General features: G+C 42.2%; 1 protein-coding gene across 2 annotated transcripts; it reads right to left on the minus strand.

Annotated features, from left to right (window-relative positions):
* Window positions 1–10,423: 10,423 nt before the first annotated feature.
* On the minus strand, window positions 10,424–13,385 carry LOC123112433 (uncharacterized). Of its 2 annotated transcripts, none has more exons than XM_044533413.1 (6): window positions 12,813–13,385; window positions 12,607–12,729; window positions 12,290–12,448; window positions 11,160–11,877; window positions 10,899–11,020; window positions 10,424–10,813 (listed from the first exon to the last, which is right to left on the minus strand). In XM_044533413.1, the coding sequence occupies exons 4-6, from the start codon at window positions 11,613–11,615 to the stop codon at window positions 10,768–10,770; spliced, it is 624 nt and encodes a 207-aa protein (XP_044389348.1). In that variant the 5' UTR covers window positions 11,616–11,877; window positions 12,290–12,448; window positions 12,607–12,729; window positions 12,813–13,385; the 3' UTR covers window positions 10,424–10,767. Both variants share the same exon structure in this region, with proteins under 2 accessions (XP_044389348.1, XP_044389349.1).
* Window positions 13,386–14,543: the final 1,158 nt, after the last annotated feature.

Here is a 14,543-nt window from a genome sequence, read left to right on the forward strand (position 1 = left end):
ACTGTGGGAGAATCTCGGGATATAGCACAAGCTACCATGGGAGCATTCATTTTCCTGCTATACATTATTTTGCTCTCTTCATTGGTAGATGCATTAACGGTAAAGATGAAGCATGTCACGTGTGTGTCCCTGATCTTTGTGTCCTCAAGGGTGCTGTGTTAGGTAATAAAGATTACAACTTGGGGGCAATAGTTGCACGTAGGTTGCATAACAATGGTATATCCGAAGATTTATTTGGAGGGATTTATGCGACCCGTGTTGCTAATTATCTTGGTATAGCTCCACGCGAGGAGGATGTTGAGTTGCTTCCTGCTTATTTAGATTATGACGCGTTGGTCAAACATCGTTTTCTTTTGAGGAATGAACAATTCCTCTAGTATCGACTAATCTTTGACAGACGTAGCGCTGTCCATGTTACTCTCCCTGCTCCTTCCCTTTTTGATTACTAGGAAAAACGAAGATATATTGTTACCAGGGAGGAGGCATTCGAACACGAGGGGAGAGCGGAGGCAGCTCGCCAATATGCCGCAGCTCAGGATGCATTGGCTGTTGCATCTCAGTACGACCCCGGTTATAACTTCGGATATCAGTCAGGCTAGTCCTGGCCATCTCAGGCCCGGCCCTATCGGCCCACCCAGGCCCGGCCCTAAAATCCAGGGCCTAGGCCCGATGGGCTTGCCCATGGGCCGGGCTTGGGCCTAAGTTTTCAGCCCACCAGTAGGGCCTGGACGGGCTTGGGCTTGGCGTATTAGCATTTTAAGGAAGAGGCCCGGCCCATGGCCCTAAGCCCTAAGGGCTTTTTAGGGCTTTTTACCAGATGGGCCTGGCTTGGGCTTGAAAAGTAGGCCCAGTGATAGGGCTCTAAGAGGGCCTGGGCCTCAGTTTTCTATCGTGGGCTTTTTCAGGCCCGGCCCAAGCCCCGCCCGACCCGGCCCATGGCCAGATATAAGTCAGGCTATCCTTGGCATTAGACCAACTTAGGCCAAAAGCCTAAGCTTGGGGGAGCACGTATTTCTCACCGACTTTACATTCATGTTCACACACTATTCTAGTTGTCGGTGCTCACACTCTTTCATTGTATTATCCATGCTAGTTTAATTTTCTTTTTTCTAGCTTTCTTCTTGTGTGTTTGATAAACCTTAAGAAAACAAAAAAAATAGTTAGTTTAATTTCCATGCTTGTAGTAGAAATTAATATGAAAACCCAAAAAGATTTCTCGTTCTTCTTCTTGCTTGTTGGGAGCTTTCCCGTGTTAATAGTTTTATTTTCTTTTCTTTCCTTTGGGGGTCGAGAGTAGAAGACCATATTGAAAATGTTTAGTGGCTCTCATTTGCATGATTGTTGATTTAACTTAGAGCCCACATTACTTTGTATTCTCTCTTGAATTAAATGCTTGCAGATTCCAGCTTAGTCCAATGCACGTGCACTATTATTATTTCACACACCATTCGGTCGTGCAAGTGAAAGGCAATAATGACGATATATGATGGACTGATTGAGATGAGAGAAGCTGGTATGAACTCGACCTCTTTTGTTTTTGTAAATATGATGAGTTCATCGTTCCTGATTCATCCTATTATGATGTAAACATATTTGCAATGACATTTAGAGATTATAGTTGCTTGTGCCATGCTTAATTAGCTATGAGTTATAATGGTTTACCTTGCGTGCCAACATGCTATTAAAATGATTATGATGTGGTATGATGGGATGGTATCCTCCTTTGAATGAATTGAGTGACTCGACTTGGCACATGTTCACGCATGTAGTTGAAACAAACCAACATAGCCTTCACGATATTTATGTTCATGGTGGATTATATCCTACTCATGCTTGTACTTGGTGTAAATTAATTTTAATGCATGTTCATGACTGTTGTCGCTCTCTCAGTTGGTCGCTTCCCAGTCTTTTGCTAGCCTTCACCTGTACTAAGCGGGAATACTGCTTGTGCATCCAAACTCCATAAACCCCAAAGTTATTCCATATGAGTCCACCATACCTTCTTATATGCGGTATCTACCTGCCATTCCAAGTAAATTTGTATGTGCCAAACTCCAAACCTTCAAATCAAATTCTGTTTTGTATGCTCGAGCAGCTCATGTTTCAACTAGGGTTGTCTGTATCTTCCATGCTAGGTGGGTTATTCTCAAGAGGAGTGGAATCCGCTCCTCATTCACGAGAAAATGGCCGGTAACCGTGATGCCCAGTCCCATGATCAAAAAGATCAAAGCAAATCAAAATAATTAAACAAAACTCCCCCAGGGTTGTTGTTAGTTGGAGGCACTCGTTGTTTCGAGCAAGCCATGGATTGATGCTTGTTGGTGGTGGGGGAGTATAAAATTTTACCATTCTGTTTGGGAACCGCCTATAATGCATGTAGTATGGAAGATATCGCCATCTCATAGTTGTTGCGTTGATAGTGAAAGTATGCCGCTCAAAATGTTATTCATCTCTATTTTAAAAATTGAGCTCTGGCACCTCTACACATCCCTGCTTCCCTCTGCGAAGGGCTTATCTATTTACTTTTATGTTGATTCATCACCTTCTTATTAAAAAGCACCCGCTGGAGAGCACACTGTCATTTGCATGTATTACTATTATTTTATATTGGGTATGACTTGACTGGGTCTCTTTTACCATGAATTATAATATTTAGTCAGTCCTTGATCTTTAAAGGTGCTCTACATTTATGTTTTGCGGTCTTAGAAAGGGCTAGCGAGATACCATCTTATTATATCATATTATGATTGTTTTGAGAAAGTGTTGTCATCCGAGTTTTATTATTATTGCTCGCTAGCTGATTATGCCATTGATATGAGTAAATGTGAGACCTAAGTGTTATCGTGAATATGGTTAGTTCATAATCTTTGCTGAAAACTTGAATGATGGCTTTACATATTTGCAACAACAAGAGCAAATAGAGTTTGTAAAAGTTTTTCTTTATCACTTTCAGTTTATCAACTGAATTGCTTGAGGACAAGAAAAGGTTTAAGCTTGGGGAGTTGATACGTCTCCAACATATCTACTTTTCCAAGCACTTTTGCCCTTGTTTTGGACTCTAACTTGCATGATTTGAATGAAACTAACCCGGACTGACGCTGTTTTCAGCAGAACTGCCGTGGTGTTGTTTATTGTGCAAAAAACAAAAGTTCTCGGAATGACCTGAAAATCCACGGAGATAACTTTTGGAAAATATAAAAAATATTGGCGAAAGTATCAAGGCCAAGGGGACCACACCCTGTCCACGAGGGTGGGGGCGCGCCCTCTCCCCCTGGGAGCGCCCCCTGTCTCGTGGGCCCCCTGATGCTCCACCGACCTTAACTCCAACTCCATATATTCTATTCGCGGAGAAAAAAACCAGAGAGAAAGGTTCATCGCGTTTTACGACATGGAGCCACCGCCAAGCCCTAATCTCTCTCGGGAGGGCTGATCTGGAGTTCGTTCGGGGCTCCGGAGAGGGGGATTCATCGTCGTCGTCATCATCAACCATCCTCCATCACCAACTTCATGATGCTCACCGTCGTGCGTGAGTAATTCCATTGTAGGCTTGCTGGACGGTGATGGGTTGGATGAGATTTACCATGTAATCAATTTAGTTTTGTTAGGGTTTGATCCCTAGTATCCACTATGTTCTGAGATTGATGTTTCTATGACTTTGCTATGCTTAATGCTTGTCACTAGGGCCCGAGTGCCATGATTTCAGATCTGAACCTATTATGTTTTCATGAATATATGTGAGTTCTTGATCCTATCTTGCAAGTCTATAGTCACCTATTATGTGTTATGATCCGACAACCCCGAAGTGACAATAATCGGGATACTTCTCGGTGATGACCGTAGTTTGAGGAGTTCATGTATTCACTATGTGTTAATGCTTTGGTCCGGTACTCTATTAAAATGAGGCCTTAATATCCCTTAGTTTCCACTAGGACCCCGCTGCCACGGGAGGGTAGGACAAAAGATGTCATGCAAGTTCTTTTCCATAAGCACGTATGACTATATTCGAAATACATGCCTACATTACATTGATGAACTGGAGCTAGTTCTGTGTCACCCTATGTTATAGCTATTACATGAGGAATTGCATCCGACATAATTATCCATCACTATCCAATGCCTACGAGCTTTTCACATATTGTGTTTCACTTATTTACTTTTTCGTTGCTACTGTTACAATTACTACAAAACTATTATCTTTACTTTTGCCACTGTTACCATTAGTATCATACTACTTTGCTACTAAATACTTTGATGCAGATACTAAGTTATCCAGGTGTGGTTGAATTGACAACTCAACTTCTAATACTTAAGAATATTCTTTGGTTCCCCTTGTGTCCAATCAATAAATTTGGGTTGAATACTCTACCCTCGAAAGTTGTTGCGATCCCCTACATTTGTGGGTTATCAACCATTTATCTATAAGTATGGTTATGTATGGAAACTAGTAATATCGTCTTGCTCTGTCCCATACTTTCTAGGTTGCTGATAATGAGACTCCCATAATTTTCAACAGTGAGGTTCAAGTTGGATATCCAAGATGATGCAACCAAACAAGCTTGCACCCATGTTTTCAAGTCTGCTCTGCGACAATATCGGTATAACTTGAGGAAAACTAATTTTGAAGGCAAGGCTAAGAGTGAACTTTCCCAAACATCTCCAGTGGAAAATATATTGGATGAAGACTGGAGGGGCCTCGTTAAACACTGGCCTGATCCGAAGTATCAGGTACATTATATATATGTGATCAGATCACATGTTGAAGTCCTATTTACGCATGTGCCACACAAATTGATCTTCTTGTAGGTGAACTGTTCAAAGAACAAGGCCAACCATATGAAAGTGAAATTCCAACAGACGACGGGATCTCGTAGCTATATTGCACACAGCGAGGCTCTTGTAATTAGCTGCTATTTCACTCTTTTCGCTGTACCATATTATCATATCTATATTGACTTGTTCCAAATGCAGAGGAAGCCCGCAAGGACCAAAAAGTACCTGAACCAAATGTTGTGGATATCTTCAAGGACTGTCACACTAGTAAGAAGAAGGGCATGACTACACCAGTCAAAGTCGCTGTTGTAAGACCTTAGTCCTCATGCCTTTTAACTACTACTTACTCTGACTTGTGCCTTGAACTGCATGGTTTGCAGCCAATGTCTATTACTCTTTTCAATTTTATACACAATTGTCTTAGCGTATCATTGCACCTTACAAGGTTTAAAAGAGAGGAGTGATGTTCCTTTGATCTTGACCTGTAATCTAGTTTCGTGCTAGACTTGTCCACACAACGTTACAATTGCTTGTTTTTCTGTTCTCAGTTGTTTTGTGATATGAATGATGTCATACTATGCTTACCGTATTATAAACTTCGTCTCTTTATCCTTAGCCCTCAATACAATGTGAAGAAATAGACAATACATTAGCGATGGTACATGGTCATATGTTTGGAACCTGGTTTTATTATGTACTTTGCAATAAAATGCAACTAATATTTTACATGGGTTCACCAGAGTAAGTTATGTATATAGACTAAAGCTATTTTGTTTGGTTTTGCTGCCTCCTTAATATCTTCTGTTCTGGTACTACTGATGTAAAAACTCAACTTTTCAGTGAGCTATGGAAAAAATGGTGGAACCGCCACCTTCTGAAGGTGGCGAGGAAACTATAACCGCAATGTCAGCTCTTGCTGTAGTGGGTCAGTACCTGTCCACTAACAGTGCCAAAAGCACGTTCCTGCGTAATACTTGGTTGGTTGTTAAGGCAATCTCGTCCAAACTGCCTCATGATCAAGATATGCAAGCTCAAAGCAATGTTGTATCTGCGCTCCAGACACAAGTCCATTCCCTAACAGAGACCCTTTGTGAAACAAGGAGAGACATTGTTCGATGTCGTCAAGATATGCATGGTTTTGAAACCAGACTATCAGACATTTGCTATGTTGTTCAGGAGCCTAGGAGAAATGAAGGCGAGGGTTATGGTGCTCCATCGGACAATACAACATGAAAACGTAATAGTCAGGTCAAATGAACTGAGCTTCTGAACTTCTGGTGGTGCATTTATCTGCTAGACTGTTAAGTTTTATGCCAACCTTATTTTGTTTTATAGTTGTAACTTGTTTTGGTGCAATACAAAATTTGTTCTTAACGTGCAACGACCGGCTGAAGAAAACAGCAAGCCATTTTTGTATAGTGTAGGGTGTTCCCTATATTTGACTGGTGGCGATCTTTGATGCCGAGTGGATGTAATCTGTGCAATCGCCTTAATAGCCTAGCGTTAGTTTCGGCCTTATTTATTTCCTAGTCTTCTTTTTCCTTGGTTTGCTAGTGGCTGCAACAACCATGGCCATATACGGGTCGTAGGATCCATGGGTCTCCTACGGGCCGTCGATAAATGGGCCTCCAACAGGGCCGTAGAATCGGTGGGCCTTGGGCCGTCGGATAAATGGGTCTACATTGGCCGTAAACGGGCGTAATTGGTATCGGTCCAGCACGGTAACGGGTCGTCAACAGGCCGGAGGATAGCAAAGGCTTAATTCTATCACAGGCATAACGGGTCGTTAATGGGCCAGAATATAGGACGGGATGGAAACGGCGCAACGGGTTAGCAGGACAGAAACGGGCCGACTCTTGCCATGGGCCGAATTTGGCCCATTAGGAGAACAGGCCAGTAACGGGCCGGAAGTAGTCGAGGGACGGAAAGGAGTCCAAGAACGTATGGGCCGTCAATAGGCCGAAAGCTAACATGGGCTGGAAACGGCCCATGTGAATAATGGGCCGTTAACGGGTACAAAGAAATTTACTGTTCATTATGGGCTAGAGTCACCGTGGGCCTCTAAAGGGCCTAAAGATACGAAGGCCTCATATGGGCCGAAAGACGTCATGGGCCATACATGGGCCGAAAGTGAAATGGGCTGGTGTTATATTCGACGGCCCACATGACGTTGTTGGGACGATTTCCGTTAGGACCTAACGGGTCGTGAGATACCGGGTCGTAAAATGGGCTATTTGCGAAGAGACCATTAACAGGCTTTTCATGGGCCAGCACGTTAACTTTTGACCAAGTCAAACGGGCCCGCTTTGTAAGCTAAATGGGCCAGTGGTGGTTCGTGGCACGTGTCGACATATCATAGGCGCCTATCTGACCCACTAACGAGCTGACACGTGTTTCGTCCGGCCAATAAGAATTTTACACGTGGAAATTTCCCATTGGTCCGGGCTGTTAATGGGTTATCGGATCCAAAACCCGACCCGATAGCTTAACGGCGTTCTGTTATGGTGGATGCCACGTGTCGGTCACCCTTGACGAAAGCACTTCTATGACGCACGATTTATCGTCATGGAAGTGGACACTTCCGTGATGATAATTTTGGTAATGTCATGGAACACTTCTACGACAGCACAGGTATGACTATCTTGATTCTGTCATAAAATCGTCATGGATGTACATGCATGACAAAAAACGCGACCTACTGTGACAAATATGTATCATCACGGAAGTGTATTTTTTTTGTAGTGAGTCATGTTGATACTGTATCTATAATTTATGAAGTATTCATGCCATCTTTATAACAATTTTCTATGGTTTTAGTATGATTTGAATGGAACTAACCCGGACTGAGGATGTTTTCAGCAAAACTACCGTGTTGTTGTTGTTTTTTGCAGAAATAGAAGTTCTCGGAATGGGATGAAAATTTACGGTGATTTTTTATGGACCAGAACAGACCCATGGAGCACCGAAGCTGGGCCAGGAGAGGGCTGAGGGAGCCACAAGCCTGGGGGGCGCTCCCCCTAGGGCGCACCCCCCGAGCTTGTGGGTCCCTTGGACACCCCCCCCCCCCTAGCGTGAGACCGATGCCAAAAATTCCTATAATATCCTAAACCCCGAAAAGAACCCTAGATGAGAAGTTCCACTGCCGCAAGCCTCTGTATCCACTAAAACTCAATAGAGACCCTATTCCAACACCCTGCCAAAGGGGAAATCATTGCTGGAGGCCATCTTCATCATCTCGGTGGCCACCATGATGAGGAGGGAGTAGTTCACCCTCAGAGCTGAGGGTATGTACCAGTAGCTATGTGTTTGATCTCTCTCTCTCTCTCTCTCTCTCATGTTCTTGATTTGGCACGATCTTGATGTACCGCGAACTGTGTTAATATAGTCTGATCATATGGTGTTTCTCCCTCTCTATCGTGTTGTGATGAATCGAGTTTTACCTCTGAGGTTTCACTATTATCGGATTGAATACTTTTATGGATTTGAGAACACTTGATGTATGTCTTGCATACGAATACCCGTGCTGACAATGGGGTATTCTATTGATTCACTTGATGAATGTTTTGGCACTCAACTCATGGATTCTTGAGGTGACATTGGGGTAATCTATGGATAGGGGTTGATGCACGTTTTCATCCTTATTTCTCCGGTAGGAATCTTGGGGCACTCTTTGAAGTTCTTTGTGTTAATCTAAAGTTGTTTGATGCATATCGTATAATCAACTCACGGATACTTGTGGTGACATTGGAGTATCTAGGTGACATTAGAGTTGGTTGATGTGTATCATATGGTGTTATTTTAGTACGAACTCTAGTGTTGTTTGTGACACTTATAGGAATAGCTCAATAGATTGATCGGAAAGGATAACTTTGAGGTGGTTTCGTACCCTACAAACAGTTTCATCTTATGTTCTCCGCTAGACAGTAGCGGAGCTAGACAAGAAATGCTGGAGGGGCAAAAGGAAAACACGGCAATCTCTGAGGGGGGCAAAGAGTATACTTTTTTACTAATTAAGCACCTTCAATTTTTTCTAGATATTTTGTCAAGGTTGGGGGCATGGCCCCTGCAAGGATACATGTTGCTCCGCAAGTGCCGCTAGATAAGAACTTTGGAGTGACTCTTCGTTGCACTTTGAGGATTATTTGTTATATGATTCAATTATCTTAGCACTATTGACAGATGGCACTGGCAAAACTATGAACCCTAGGCCTTGTTTCTAAGCATTCCAATACCATTTTTGCTCTTACCAATTGCTACCTTGCTATTTTTTATTTTTCAGATTATAAAACATATATCTACTATCCATACTACACTTGTATCACCATCTCTTCGCCGAACTAGTGCACCTATACAATTTTCCATTGTATTAGGTGTGTTGGGGACACAAGAGATTTCTTTTATTTGATTGTTGCGTTGTTTGAGAGAGATCATCTTCATCCTACGCCTCCCACGGATTGATAAATCTTAGGTCATCCACTTGAGGGAAAAATGCTATTGTCCTACAAAACTCTGCACTTGGAGGCCCTACACGAGTCTACAAGAATAAAGTTGTGTGGTAGACATCAAGCTCTTTTTTGGCACCATTGCTGGGGAGGTGAGTGCTTGAAGGTATATCTTTAGATCTTGCAATTGAATCTTTTAGTTTTTTGTTTTATCACTAGTTTGGTTTATAAAATAAAACTAAAAAATATGGAATTGAGGTTGCAAATTGTGGTGAGGCATTGTTAGAAGCTAGTGGGTGGAACATATGCTTCAGCTTTTTAATATCTTCATGAAAAGGATGGAAAGGAAAATTGTGCCCAATTGTTAGAAGAAGAATTTAATAAAATGTTTGTCATAAAATCTTCGAATGATGAGCATAATTGCAATGTTGTTATTATGAACTCTATGAATATCCAAAATACTAATGATGATTGCACTAGCATGACAAAAATGTTTCTTATAAGCATGTCAATTTTTATGGAGTGCATAAAGTTTGTGAAGACATGCCTTATAGAGATGATAGATTTTGTAAGAAGCGTAAACAAGATAAAACCAATTGGTGTTTAAAGTGATAGATGAATTTGCTACAAAATTACGCTCTTTTCATCCCATCACTTGTGAACTTTGCAATAGGGTTGGTCATCTTAATTTCCAATGCAAACTTTTTCATGATCGAATCATGTCCAAATATTGTAATGACTTGATCACCCTTGAACTTTATAATAAACTTTGTTTATTTTTGGGGGGTGAAGAATATTTATGTGCATTTTAATTTATTGGACCAAGAACTTTGTTTGATATGATGCACTTTTGGTTGTAGGTTTTTAAAGTTTGATTGATATGATGCACTTTTGGTCGTAGAAATCAAAAAATATTGCTTTATATGATGAGTTTGATGTTCAAATGCGGTTGTATATTGGCTGTACATCGGTTGTACATAGCTGTTCATCCGGTTTTACATCTTCACATATGCACCATCTATTGGAGTTGGAGTTGGCTCTTTCTTAGAGATGTAGAAAGGTGATGTGAGTACAAAAGCTTTGGATCCCTTAGGCAAGAGAGTAAAATCCAAGTTCGACTCATTTGATCCTGCAGCTTCACCTTTTATGGCGGCGGCATAGAACATAACATGTATTCGACGTCTTATATTTGTTTACAAATGGAGTACATGTGAAAAATAAAATGAAAGACTATTGCGGTTTATAAAACAGATAATTCCTTGAATTTCAGGTTCACATCCTTAACAGCACCTCTCCCATAGGATAACAGCAACCAAATTGCATCCAAACACAGAACAGACATCACATCCTTAACAACAACTCCCCCATAAGCATAACAGCAATTAAAGTGCATCCGAGCACCACCGACCACACCACTACCAACACTACATACAGCCCCCTGAAGGTCGCATCAACACTACCCTGTACTCACACAGTCACGTCTCTGTGCAACAATGTCCTAAAGCCTCGTTGTTAGTCCTTCGCCACATGTTAAGCGTTAATGCTGCAAGCATAATCACAGCTCCCATGTCACAGCGTAAGCGTCAAGCACAACACTGACGCTGCAAGAGGAAAAGAAGGTTAGCATATAAAATATCCAAATAAAAATAAACTCAAGAAAGTATGAGACAGACAAAAAAGCATTACTCGCTGGTCACTTTCTTCTGTTGCAGAAGGTTCTTGATGCACTCTGCGAGGCAATCCTGGTCATGCGCTGCAGCAAGTAACTCGCTGTCATCTGTGCTCGACATTGTTGTCACCTTGCCATCCTGAAACAACGGAACTCATAAGAAATATCTCAAGAATAATTAAAGATCTGGGCCCTGACCAAACTGAACTAATATATATAGAAAGCTCATAATATTATGTACTAATAGCACGTGGACAGGCTAAATCTAGGAAACGTACCCTGGCATGGTCAGGACCATGATGAACAAGATGGCGATGGTACTTTATAATGCTTCCCAACAAGTTGAAATAAGGAAGGGTGTTGAAATTTGGTATCAGCTTGTACCAGAAAACCTTCCAGAGAATGTAGTTCACAGGGGTCTGCTTGATAAAATCTCGCCAGTTTGAAGAAGGAGCTACTTTGAAAACAGTATCAAAGAACGGGTTTTCCTCAAAATTCAAGTCCACCAGAAGCCAATACAGATTCCTAAGGAGATTTGCCCTTCCTATCGATGACATAACAAAGGGGTGTAGCAGGAGGTATGCATAGTACCAAGATTGGAAATCCTCTTCAGCAAGTGTGCCATGAGACTTCAACGCATTTGTGAAGTGTTCCATAAACACAGGAATCACTCCATTGATCATGAAGTTTGGAACTACTGTGTCAGCTATTTGAGTAAGGTCCATGTTAGACATTGCTCTACTGGTGCAACGGACAGATTTGGCAATTGGATAAATGTGAGTTCCATCTATGACTTCCCAGTCATCAAGGCTTCATTGACCATCCCAACAGTAACCTCTTTTGTGTTCTGCTATGGTATGTTGTGTTAACTTGTGAAGCAGAATCCTTGACTCTTTTACTGCTGTTGGGACGTCTTTGCTATAGGCCTGGTTCTGGAACAGATGAGCAATTCTGCCTGCAGGATTGTTGATGAAGTGCTGATGCAATGAACATATGCTGCAATACAAGAATAAGCTCTTTTAGCAACTTTACACTAATATTTACGCAATGTCTAGATGATGCAGTATAATAGCATGGTCTAAGTGAAAATGAAATTTGCGTGCTTGTAACCAAGGGAGATCAAAAAGTAGGGGCATAGAACTCTTAAGACTTTACTACCACATTACAAAGCTAAAAGCCCATGCCGCTGTTTTGCTCCAAAAGACAACTAATATGACCTAGTTATTGCGCAAGAGAAATGTTTGAAACAAATGAAAATTTAGCTCAAAGAACACACAACATGTATTAATGCTGCACTGGCAATACCCAAATAACCAAATTAGGTAGAGAGGGAATAGTGTTGCAGTATACAAGACTGCAAGGAATGAATAGAAAACGAAACAAAGATCAGCGGGCCATGAAAAATTACCTTGAAGGCATCTGCATAACTGTCAGTTTTGTTTGGACTTGAATGAATTGTTTCATTTTATCCTCACTTGCAAACCTCTTCTTTATAGTCTCAGGACTCTGACTTTTGAAAGATTCCAATAAGAATGTTCTGAGGGCAGACTCCAAATGTACTTTTAACCTGTGGAATAATAAACGGTTGTTCAAACCACAATTCATGAACATATTTAAGGCATAGTCCACAATAACTATCAGTGCACAGATGACAAATGCAAGTGGATGATAAAAGCATTCCCTACAAAATAACTAAGGCAGTGGCTTACTTATGTCAGAACTCACCTCTCATAGTTATTACATATCATGTATGCAAGTTTACGATCTTCTGTTTTCAACCTGTCAAAACTCATCTTTAAGTGACAGCTACCAGATGCCCAAAGGCGGCGTGCATCTTCACCACAGCACCTAGAACAAGAATTCAATATCGTTAGCCTGTTATTAGCTGAAGCAATAGGAACAACGATAACGAAATCCAAACCATAACTAACCTTCGTAGATGCTTGAGGTAGGTCATGGTCGTGTTGCTGTCTTCAGACTGCTGGAGTGCCTGTGCATAGGATTCGGGAATGGGCTCGAAAAATGGGGAAACATCAGCATGTGGGGGTTCGACCGGTGAGGTGGCTGCCTGAGAGGCTGTGGATGTTGGTGTGGATCCGGGCGGAGGAGTCGGAGACAGAATCGCTGGAGCCTGAGGATGAGGGAGGGCAACGGGTGAGGTAACTGCCTGTGGAGACGCTGTGGATGTTGGCGGGGATCCGGGTGGAAGATGATGGCGTCGAAGGTGCGCCCGACGCCGACAAGGGTAATGTTGATGTTGGATTTGGGACGACGCTGCTGCTCCCGCCTCCTCCTCCTCGTCCTCCTCCTCCTCCTCCCCTCAAAGAAGGAGGGGTGCGGCCACCTCCGCCGAGTGACGACGACGACGAGGAGGAACCCTCGGATGTCTTCACGTGAAGACGCACTTCCCTTTCCCTCTTCCTCTTTCCCATCTTCTCGCCGCCTCACCGCCGCGGCCGCCGCCGATCGGGTGACACGGGTTTAGGGTTTGGGGAGCGGAAGATGTGGTCGTCTCAGTTGTTCTCTCTTGTGTCTTAGAGGGGGTACCGGTGGGCTTCGGACTGTCGGCCTGCGAGAATCTGGGCTTCGGAGAAGGGAGCCCCACGCGCCCCGCGAACTGGGCCGGCCCAGGTCGCCATGTATTCTCTTTCCGCACGATCACGGTGCAGGCAAACCCTATTTGGTGCTGCATGCGAGCATTAACGTGTATTTTGCAAACTGGCGCCTGCAGCGTCCGGCTCGCACCAGGGTTCGACCCCTCAACCTCTCTGAGATAACCGCTACGCACTAACCACCTTGCCATCATCATGCTAGTGCACAAAAAGTTTGTTTCTCTTCTTATATTCCTTATTCAGTTTGGTTTATTCTTTTTTCTTTTTTTTCTCATTCTTTTTCGTTTTCTTTAATGCACTGCTTCAGGTACTCGCGCCCACGCGCCCAGCAAACTGGGCCGGCCCAGGTTGCCATGTATGCTTTTCGCGTACGATCACGGTGCACGTCACTTCATTCATTTCGATCAAAGTTGACGGTCCAGCGTTAACTGGTCAATAGTTGACTTTTGAAACAAGAAAAAAACGAAAAAAAATCATGAATTCAATATATTCATGAATTTTCAAAAACAATCACAGACTTCAAAATCGTTCACGGACTAAAAAAAGTTCATCCATTTGAAAAAGTTGATCGATTTTGAAAAAAAAAGTTCATAAAATTTGAAAAAAAGTTCATCAATTTTGAAAAAAATTCATTAGTTTCAAAAATAGTTCACAAACTTTAAAAAAAGTTCATAGGATTTGAAAAAAAGTTCACCGACTTTGAGAAATGTTGTCGGATTTTTGGAAAAAGTACACCGAATTTGAAAACGTTCACGGATTTTGAAAAAAGTTCACCATATTTGAAAAAACGTCCATCAAATTTGATGAACTTTTTGTTGAATTATAAAAACGAAAAAGAAAAAAGAAAAAATAAAATGAACAAGAAAAAATGAATGGAAAAGAAAAAGGAAAGATGAACAAAGGAATAAAAAGGTTGCAAATAACCACATTAGTATGTTGTTCTAGTTGGCTATCGAGGCTAGCTTGCACGAGGGCGTCGCTAGTTCAAAACCTGCTACTCGCTCGTTTTTGCGCCAATTAGGGCGCCGTTTAGGATTTGCCTTCGGAGAA

This window comes from Triticum aestivum, chromosome 5B (assembly GCF_018294505.1).
Source record: "Triticum aestivum cultivar Chinese Spring chromosome 5B, IWGSC CS RefSeq v2.1, whole genome shotgun sequence".
In the NCBI taxonomy this organism is placed as follows: Eukaryota; Viridiplantae; Streptophyta; class Magnoliopsida; order Poales; family Poaceae; genus Triticum; species Triticum aestivum.